The sequence below is a fragment of the Corapipo altera genome, unplaced genomic scaffold, assembly GCF_003945725.1.
Source record: "Corapipo altera isolate COAL_440 unplaced genomic scaffold, ASM394572v1 171, whole genome shotgun sequence".
NCBI lineage: Eukaryota > Metazoa > Chordata > Aves > Passeriformes > Pipridae > Corapipo > Corapipo altera.
The window spans coordinates 19447-29644 of NW_020884972.1; the positions used below are offsets into that span (position 1 = coordinate 19447).

General features: G+C 53.9%; 1 protein-coding gene across 2 annotated transcripts in view; it reads left to right on the forward strand.

Moving 5' to 3' along the window:
* SLC25A37 (solute carrier family 25 member 37) overlaps positions 1 to 10198 on the forward strand; it is a 14602-nt gene that overhangs the window by 926 nt on the left and 3478 nt on the right. Inside the window, exons 2-3 of one of the 2 annotated variants that reach the window (XM_027665186.1) lie at positions 7816 to 8044; positions 9436 to 9492. In XM_027665186.1, coding sequence (XP_027520987.1) covers positions 7816 to 8044; positions 9436 to 9492 — 286 coding nt within the window. The remainder of the gene's footprint in view (positions 1 to 7815; positions 8045 to 9435; positions 9493 to 10198) is intronic. The other variant, XM_027665188.1, reaches the window with a different exon arrangement.

Sequence of the window (10198 nt, forward strand, 5' to 3'; positions counted from 1 at the left end):
GGGTGTTGGGGTGCTGGGTATAAGGGGTGTTGGGGTGCAGGGTGGGCAGTGTGGGATGGGTGTTGGGGTGCAGGGTGTAAGGGGTGTTGGGGTGCAGTGTATAAGGAGTGTTGGGGTGCAGGGTGTAAGAGATGTTGGGGTGCCAAGTAGGGAAAGTGTGCGGGGAGTGTTGGGGTGCAGGGAGGGGACAGTGTCTGACAGGTGATGGGATGTGGGGAGGGGAAAGGGTGCAGGGGGTTATTGGGGGTGTGAGGGGTGTTGGGGTGCAGGGAGGGGCTCAGTGTGTAAGGGGGGTCGAGGTACATGGGGTGTAAATATGGAAAGTGTGCAGGGAATGTTGGGGTGCAGGGAAGGCAGGAGTGTCCAAGGAGCTTTAGGGTGCAAGCAGCAGGGGAGCATGTGAAGGGTGTTGGGGTCTGAGAGGGGGAACTTGTGCCAGGGATGTGGGGGTGCACGTGGGGAGGGTGTGCAGGGGAATGTTGGGGTGCACAGGGCCCCCCCAGGGCAGGGAATGCCCCTGGCAGGGAGCAGAGTTGCACCAGGCTGTGGGAGCGGGCACGAGGTGCTGGGGTGTGCAGGGAATAGGTCCCTGAGGTGTCACCCCAAAATGTCCCGTGGAACTGGAGCTGTGCCCCCCAAAATGTCCCGTGGAACTGGAGCTGTGCCCTCCAAATGTCCCATGGAACTGGAGCTGTGCCCCCCAAATGTCCCGTGGAACTGGAGCTGTGCCCTCCAAATGTCCTGTGGAACTGGAGCTGTGCCCTCCCCCTGGACCCATCCTGAGCTTTGCACACCCAGGGGTGCAAAGGTGAAGCCCCAGTGCTGCTCCCTGGCGTGGGAGATGCCACCAGTTCCCTCTTGGCCTGGGTCAGGAGCCCCCTGGGCAGCTTTTCCCTCCCACAGTGTTGGAATTCCAGCCCAGCTGGTGGGACAGGGTGGTGTGACCACACCAGGGTGGCTGTGGGGTGGCACAAACCCCATTTAGTGTCACAGCAGAGGTGGCTTTGTTGTGACCCCAACAGGGTTGTAAAGGGGCTGCTGGGTGGGTTTTGGTGTGGATGAGTCTGCAAGGGAAGGCTTCCCAGCGTGGGAGGAAGCAGCAGGAATGGGATTCCCTCCCTCTGCCCTGCCACTTTGCTGCTCTGGGCCCTTAAAAAAAGAGGGAAAACTGGGAAAACCCAACCCCCCTGTGTGCTGTATTGCTGGTGTGGATGGATCCTCTGTGTTCAGCAGGAAAGATGCTCTAAATCCTCCTCTTTTCCATGCAGAGCTCCCTGAAAGAGTAGAAAGAGGAGAGGAATTGCCTTGGCTTTGGGGTGCTGCAGGTGTTACCAGTGTACAGGGATAAGCACTCAAAGAAAAATATTCCCTGGTTTTTTTTGCTGTGTTATCCCTCTGGGTCTGTCCCTGCTGGACCTGGATGGTAAATTTGGGTTGTTCCCCTTGGGATGTGATGGGGGGGGGACACACCTGAGTGTGGCACCAGCTCTTCACACAAACCAGCCTGGGGTTTTCTGCCCCATCCCTCCCGAGTTGTGGAGCTGTTTGAGGAGTTGTGGGGCTGCTTGAGGAGCTGTGGGGCTGCTTGAGGAGCTGTGGGGCTGCTTGAGGAGCTGTGGGGCTGCTTGAGGAGCTGTGGGGCTGTTTGAGGAATTGTGGGGCTGCTCGAGGAGCTGTGGGGCTGCTCGAGGAGCTGTGGGGCTGCTCGAGGAGTTGTGGGGCTGCTCGAGGGCATTTCCTCTGCGGGAGGGAAAAGGGAGAGAGAAAACGAAAGTGGTTGTCCCCGTTTCCCGAAGCAGGAGGTGCTTTGGAGGAAAAGCCAAGCCCTGATGATTGCACCGGGCTGTGAATTCCCTGGCTGTGCCCCGGGCTGGCAATAATCCAGCTCAGCAAAGTGCCTTGGAGTGTTTGGGAGCAGATAAAATGCTCTGGGCTGCGGGAAAACTCCCGTGGAGCCCGGCCAAGGCCGCTCCATGTGTGTGAGGCACTGAAATCCCGAGCTCCAGGCTCAGGTCCTGCTCCCACTGCTGTGGGAAAAGGGGAGATCTGACCCTGAAAAAGGGCTTTGTTTTGTTTTGTTTTTTGTGACCCCAAAAGGGTTTTTCTGCTTGTGATGGGAGCGACCAGCTCAGGTTGTAAAAGCAGCTCCTCCACTTGCCCAGGAGAGCTGTGCCACCCTCCAGGAAAGCTCCTTCCTCGTGGAAAGCAGTTCCTGGGCTTGGGAATGGCAGAGCAGGGGCTGGAGGAGGTTGGGGGGTTGTTGGATGTTGCAGAAAGAGCCGTTTCAGGCACCTGGGGAGATCCTGCTGGGAAGGGAATGTTTTGGTTCCAGCGAGTCATTTCCTCTGAAAGAGAAACTGGAAACGCTGGAATTTGGGGGATTGTTGCTTCAGACACTTGCACAACTTCCGAGGTCGTGGAATCCCGGAGCGGTTTGGGCGGGAAGGGACCTTAAACCATCCCAATTCCACGCCCTGCCATGGGCAGGGACACCTTCCACTGTCCCAGGTGGCCTTGGACACTTCCCAGACAGATTCTCTGGGAATTCCATCCCAGCCCCTGCCCACCCTCACAGGGAGGAATTCCTCCCCAGCATCCCATGTAAATTTACCCTGTTTTCCATCATTAGCTAAAACATTGAATGATAAATGGTATTTTTTTTACCCCCTGGAGCTCCAGCCTCACCCACCCCTGTAATCCTCTGTCTTTCCCCCTGAACACTGCTGGTGTTGCCACCCTGGCCTGGATTTGGGATTTTAGCTGGGTGCTGGTGGTGTTTCTCACAGTGCTGGAGCTTGTTTTGCTTGGACAGCTGGCCTGGGAAGGCTGATCCATCTCCGGGTTCATTGGAGGGAGCTCAGCGTGTCGAGGACTCCCGAAGGGAGGTTGTGGAGGATTCCCCTGGAGCCTCCCCCCGAAGCCACTGGGTGATTTCTCTGCTGGAGCTGATTTCCCACAGGCTGTGAAAACATCCCTGGAGGATGTGAAGGAAGTTTTCCTCCCCTGGGGACTAATTGGTGATGGGAGAGAGCTCAGGGAGAAGCTGGAGGTGTTGCAGGGCTGGAATCTCCCTTCTTGCAGTGGCACTGGAGACAAAAGCTCCTTCTCCAGGAGAACCTGACCTGCTCCTGACCCAGCTGGGCCACAGGAGGTCTGCAAGCTGATTTTTCCTGTGGTTTTGCGTGGTCCTGACAGTCACAGGAGGTTCTGTGCTGTCACACAGGGGTGAAGGTGGGAGAAACATCTCCCTTTACCCTTGTGATGCCAGAGAGGGGAAGGAGGACGAGTTCAGGGCTTGGTGGGAGGGATGGGATGAGGATTTCAGTGGTTCAGTCAGACTTTGGAGCTTCCCTGCCTGTCCCTGAGGTCCTGAGAACCCACCAGGTGACCTGGGAGCTGTGTGACTGTGGTTTATTCAGGCTCTGTGGTTATTTAGGCTTTTGGTGGTGGCAGGTTCTGCAGCTCCAGGAGGAGCAGCTCCTCTTGTTCCAGCTCAGAGATGCTGGAAAGTCTCAGCTGAGCTGTTTGACTGACCCTGCCACGGGTGTTTCCAGGCACAACTGGGTCCCACAAGCTCACCTGGGAGCTGTTCCAGCTGATAAACCCCCTGAAAATGGGAATTCAGAGCTTGTGCCTTCTCCAGCTGGCAGGATCTGCTGCAGAAACACTGCTGATTTCCTGGTGAAGGCATATTGTGTTCTCTGAGCTGGTTGTGTCACGTGAACTTGGGGGGAGAGAAAAAGCATGTTGTGTTCAGGAGGAGGAAAAAAAGAAAGAAAAACAAAGCCAAGTGAAGTCTGGGTGTGTTTGTCCAGTGCCACATCCAAGCAGTGGATCCCTTGGGCAGGAGCTGCAAAATCCAGCCCTGACTCGTGGTGGGGAAACAAATGTGGGGAGAAAACCACCCTGGATATTCCCAAAAAGGTCATCCAGGGAGCAGAGCTTGTCCACAAGCAGCAGGTCACCTGTTTGAGGGGGCTGTGGAGCTACTTGAGGAATTATGGAGCTGCTTGAGGAATTACCAAAATAGCCCCAACCTGGCACTTTGGGTGACAGAGGTTTTTTTTTTTTATGCCCAAGCTTTGAAACCAGGACTAGCAGGGCCTGTGAGCTCCTGCCTTATGCAACAGGGATTAATTGAAGTAGGTGGAGAAGTATTTCTTGGCTGCTTATCAGGGGGTGAGGCTCCCAGAGCAGCTTGTTGGCTGCAGATAGGTGACAGGAGGAGCTGGGGAGGGGTGAGGGCTGCCCTGCTCAGGGCACATCTCCAGCTTCACACCTGAGAAACTGCAGCCTCTGGGCTGTTTGTCCTATTTAATTTGGGGGTTTTTTGGCTACTCTTTGGGCTGCTTGCTTATTAAATCCTGCTTTTTGGTTATTCTTTGGGCTGCCTGTCCTGTTGAATCCTGGTTTTGGCTACTCTTTAGGCTCTCTGCCTGTTAAATTCTGAGTTTAGTTACTCCTTGGGCTGTCTGTCCTGTTGAATCCTGGTTTTGGTTATTCCTTGGGCTCTTAGTCCTGGTTTTGGTTATTCCTTGGGCTCTTACTCCTGGTTTTGCTTGCTCCTTGGGCTATTCATCCTGTTTAATCCTGGTTTTGGCTACTCTTTGGGCTGCTTGCCTATTAAATCCTGCTTTTGGTTATTCCTTGGGCTGTTTGTCCTGCTTTTGGTTATTCCTTACGCTGTTCATCCTGTTGAATCCTGGTTTTGGCTACTCCTTGGACTGTTTGCTTATTAAATCCTGATTTTAGGTACTTGGGCTGTTCATCCTGTTGAATCCTGATTTTGGTTATTCCTTGGGCTGTCTGTCCTGATTTTGGTTATCCCTTGGGCTGTCTGTCCTGGTTTTGGTTATTCTTTGGGCTGTCTATCCTGATTTTGGTTATTCCTTGGCCTGTCTGTCCTGGTTTTGGTTATTCCTTGGGCTGTCTGTCCTGATTTTGGTTATCCCTTGGGCTGTTAGTCCTGGTTTTTGTTATCCCTTGGGCTGTCTGTCCTGGTTTCTCCACAGGCCCAGCTGCAGAGCAGGCTGTGCTGGTGGTGATTCAAACTGCAGCCTGTGTGCTTTACTCTGGGCTGTGGTGTGAGTTTTGAAAACCCCTTTAGGGTGGCTGAGATCACCCAAAAAATTAAATTGGTGTTTATCCCTTCAGATGTGAGAGAAGCCTCCCCACGTTACATCCCTGCTCCATGAAAACCTGCCCTGCTCCCGACCAGGCTGGGGCACAGGGGGCTGTAAATTGATTTTCCTGTGGCTCTGTGGGGTTTTAGGAGGTTCAGGAGGGTCCTGTGCTGTCATGGGAGCTCCTGGGGTGAAGTGGGAGAAACTGGGCCCTTGGTGAGGGTGGAAATACTTGGGGTTAGTTCCCACCAACATCCAAATATAAATGGTGTTTGCTGCTTCCCAGTGACAGACTGGGCTGAGACTGGGATCTGCTGGGTCAGGGCGATGCCTTCAAGTTCAAACTGGCAGAGAAATGAAAACAGGAGCCCAAACCCCAGGTGGAAGCAGCTTGGCAGAGGTGGCTCCTGCTGAGTCACGCTGACAGCAGCGTTTTCTCCGGGGCATCACAAAAATCCAGCCCTTCCCGAGGACCATCCGTGGCCTGGGAAGGTGCAGGAACCCAGGAGGGGGTTACTCTGTGACAGGTTTAAAACCTGGTTTTAAATTCCCAGCTAATTCAGGTCCTTGCTGCCTTCCCAGGAGGATTTTTGGGGGGCTTTGGGTTTATTTTCAGCCCCATTCCAGGGCATGGAGGGCTGTGGAACAGGAAGCTTTGCTGGAGGCTGCCAAATTCCCTGGTGTGGGGTGATGCCTTTTGGCAGTGCCAGCTGCTGCTGGAGTTTGGAATTCCACTGGCTGCTGAGCCAAGGCCCCTTTGCAGAGAATTCCTAGGGGATTTTTTTTTTTTGCAGAGTATTTGCTGCAGATCCAGTGATTTGCTTGGCTTGGCCTCGTGTAAACCCACCTTGGGTTAATTATCCCGGGTTAAAGTCCTGAACTTGGCTCTGATCCCTTCCTTGGTCTAACCCAGGGTGGGTGTGAAAGTGTTTTGTGGTTTCTGGTGCCTTGGGTGGTTTTAGAGAATCGAGACTTCAAACCTGAAAATGCTTTTATTGACTTCTGCCTTGGAAGCTGAGCTGCAGCTAATTACCAGAGGGCCTTGATGAGCTTGGTGGGATGTGTCCCCCAAGGAAGGGATCCTCCCTGTCACCTTCTGCTGCAGTTCTGGAGCTTCCCCTTGGAAAAGCATCCGATGCAGGGGGTTGCAGGTTGCTCAGCACCTGTTTCCCAGGGCTGTGGCTTTCCCAGGAGCCCAGTGTTTGTGTTTCCAGGTGTGAGGCTGCACCAAGGGCTGTGTATCCCTTCATCTGGTTTCGGTGGGATGGGGGTGGATCAGCCACAAGAGCCCTCCCAGAGCACCCAGTCCAACCTGTGCCATGTCCAGTCCTTCCTTGGGCACCTCCAGGGATGGAGACTCCACCTCTTCCCCGGGCAGCCCCTTCCAGTGGTGCAGGTGGGAAGGATTTAGGGGCATCCCGATGTCAGGATTTGCTGGGATGACTGTGGAAGTTCAGTCTTCACCAGTGTCTCTCCCATCCCTGGTGGGAGGGAGTTCACTGGGGTCTGTGCCCTGCAAAGTCATTGTCACCTCCCGGGCTCAGAGCCCTGGGGTGTGATGGCATCAGTCTGCAGAGCCCTGGAATGAGCTGAAAGGCATTTTCCCCGTGGGAAAACTGGATAAGGAAGCAATGGCAGTGGGTTTGGGTGCCAGGAGCTCAGCTGGCCTAAAAATCCCTGGGAGAAAAACCCACTGAAGACCGACGGGCAGCGGCACTTGGTGGGTGCAGAGCACCAGGAGCTGGGGGGGCAAACAGGGTGAAGGGCCCTCCAGACTCCTGGGGGACAGTGTCACCCTCTGGCTCTGCCTTCCCTCCTCCTGGGGGTGGTTCCTGGGCCTTCCCAGCTCCCTCAGGTCGCCCTTCTAGGAACCCTGTTGCCCAACGGAGCGTCACAAGCTGCTGAGCAACTGCAGGGCAGACAAGCTGGGGCAGAGTCAGGGGTGTTGTTAAGCAAGAGGCAATTACAGACCTAACTGTATTTCTTCACTTGGAACAACCACACACCAGCTTAATTCCTTGGACTTTCCATGGATAAACAAGAGCAGAGGTTACACTTCCCTCCTCTGGTGTTGCAATGGATTCGATCTGGCCTCGGTGTGGGGACTGAACCCACCCCTCTAAAGCTCTTGGAAGTCTTTCAGGAAGGATATTGAGGTGCTGGAGCAGGTCCAGAGAAGAGCAACAAGGCTGGGGAAGGGACTGGAGCACAAGTGCTGTGAGGAGAGGCTGAGGGAGCTGGGGCTGTTCAGCCTGGAGAAGAGGAGGCTCAGGGGAGACCTCCTCACTCTCTGCAACTCCCTGACAGGAGGGGGGAGCCAGCTGGGGCTTGGGCTCTTTTCCCAGGCAACCATCAGCAAGACAAGAGGGCTCGGGCTTCAGCTGTGCCAGGGGAGGTTTAGGTTGGAGATTAGGAAGAATTTCTTTGCAGAGAGGGTGCTCAGCCATTGGAATGGGCTGCCCAGGGAAGAGGTGGATTCTCCATCCCTGGAGGTTTTTAGGGTGAGCCTGGATGTGGCATCAGTGCCATGGGCTGGGAACCACGGCGGGGTTGGCTCAAGGGTTGGACTTGATGATCTCAGAGGTCCCTTCCAACCCAGCTGATTCTGGGATTCTATGAACTCGTGGATTCTGTGCTTGTTGAGTGAAAAGCTGGGTAACCAAGGCCTCTCCCTCCGTGTGCTTTGTTGCAGACAAGGATGCAGAGCTTGCAGCCGGACCCCAAAGCCCAGTACAGGAGCGTGTACGAAGCTCTGAAGAAGATTGTCCTCACTGAGGGGCTCTGGAGGCCTTTACGTGGGATTAATGTCACCATGCTGGGGGCTGGCCCTGCCCACGCCATGTACTTTGCCTGCTATGAGAAAATGAAAAAGTCCCTCAGTGACACTCTCCAGCAGGGAGGAAACAGCCACCTGGCCAATGGTATTTTGGGGGGTTTGTCACCCCAAAAAAAACACCCCCCTACCCCACTTGTGGTTTTATCGCTTGCTTCCCGCCTTCCCTGTGCTCTGCTCCTGGAATGTCTGCTCCAGGCAGCCAAATAATCCCCCTGGGAGGAGGCATGAGGCAAAGAGGTGGCACCTGCCCCTGGGTTGAGCCCTTCTTGGTGGTCACCTTGTTCCTCTGACACCCCTGGGCTGTCCTGGCACTGGGCAGTGCTTGGCAGGTCTCTCTTCCAAGAGGGTAGAGGAGGCTGGGCTGGGAGTCAGCAGTGGAGTAGAGAAGCCCTTCCTGACCTCGTGGCACTCGTGTTTGCCCTCCAAATTCAGTCTGGTTTAGGTTCCTACACTGCTCTTTAACCTCCAAATATCCCAGCACGAGTCCTCAGTGCAGTGGACAAGAGGTGTTCAGGTGCAGTTGTGCTGTTTCTGTGTTATCACAGAACCATTAAAGTTGGAAAAGGCCTTCAGGAGCATCAAGTCCAGCCTTTGAAGGTGTCCCCTAAAGGTATAACCTTGTGTTGAAGGCATCACTCTGACCTTTGGGAGGTTTGGAGTTCAGGTTGTTCCAGCTGTCCCTGGGAGCTCCAACATGAAGTGCCCTCCTCCATCCTCTGTGTGCTCAATTTGGCTTTTATCAGGAATATTTTGCTTTTCAGCCCAGAAATACCTCTGTAACAGCAGAAACCCTTTAAATGAACAGCCAGGGTGTTAGAAAAAGGTTTGTGCAGGAGACCTGACGTGGTGTGAGAGCAGGAATCTGCCATGGACTCACTTCCCTCAGTTCAGGGAGTAAAAAACATCTTTCTTCTTGCTGCTTTTTGCCAGGAGTACCTTTCCCATGTTTGCCTTTCAAGTAGCTACAGGCTTTTTGGTACCAGCAGGAAAACTGGAGCTCTGGGTTAATGAGAAATGACCAAAAGTCATTTGGGCAAGAGAGAATTCGAGGTGGGAACCCAGATCAAAGGGGAAGGTGTGGCTGGAGAGAGGCCCTTCCTGGAGCCAACTGCGGGGATCGTTCATGGCTGGTTGGACTTGGCAGAATGTGGGCAATTAGTGTTTGAAAAGTAAAGGGCTGAGTAAAGGGCTGAAAACACCTAATTATGGATGTGCTGAGGTGGTTGCAAACATTGCTCATGTCTCAGTCATTTGGGTGGGGGGGGGGTTGTGGTGTGGACAAAACCCTGGGAGTCGTTGGGAATGGTGGCTGTGAGTGGATCTTGGGTGTCCGTGGGGCTGCTCTGGGTGGCTTTTCCTGCCCTGGGAGTCACTGCAGTGTCCCCTGGGTGCTCCCCCAGCTGCCTCCACGGGTGGCAGTGCCCAGGCAAGCCCTGGCTCCTGTTTGCCTTTCTCAAGGCTGCTCTTGCCCTGCAGGGATAGCCGGGAGCGTGGCCACGCTGCTCCACGACGCCGTGATGAATCCTGCCGAAGGTAAGCCCTGGGAAGGGCAGGGCTGCTCCCCCCGGGGTCAGTCATAAAAAATACACAGTCTAGTTCCAAGCAGCAAGACCAGGAGAGGGACAGAACAGCACAGGGTGTTTGTTGCAACAGATCTCTGACATTTATACTCCTCGGTGTAACATACGTGTTGCTTTAGAATTGGTGTTCCTTTATAAACATACCTTAGGATTGGCTGCCCTGGAGCAAACCCACCATAACTTAGCATTTGTGGTGACAAATTCCTCTTTTTTTTGTTTTTAAATTGAAAAATGAGGTTTGGGAGAAACTCTGACTAATTACTCCTTGAACACGAGATGTCAAACAGGGGACATGCAGTAAAATGCACAAAACTTCAAATAATGTGCAATGACCATCTTCTCAAATTTAGCACTAACATTAAAAACATTTAACCTGTCAAAAAAGACTATCAGATAAACATTTGTTAGATATAGGAAGGTAAACAAGGAACAAATGCAAAAGAAAGAATTTCTTCTGGGTGACTCAGTCTGGATTTGGAAGGTGAGGTCGGGTCTGGGTGGCTCAGTTTGGGGGGTGTGGAAGGAGCTGTTGGGTCTGGGAGGCTCAGTTTGGCCATGGAAGGTGAGGTTGGCTCTGGGTGGCTCAGTTTGGACATGGAAGGAGCTGTTGGGTCTGGGTGGCTCAGTTTGGGGGGTGTGGAAGGAGATGTTGGCTCCAG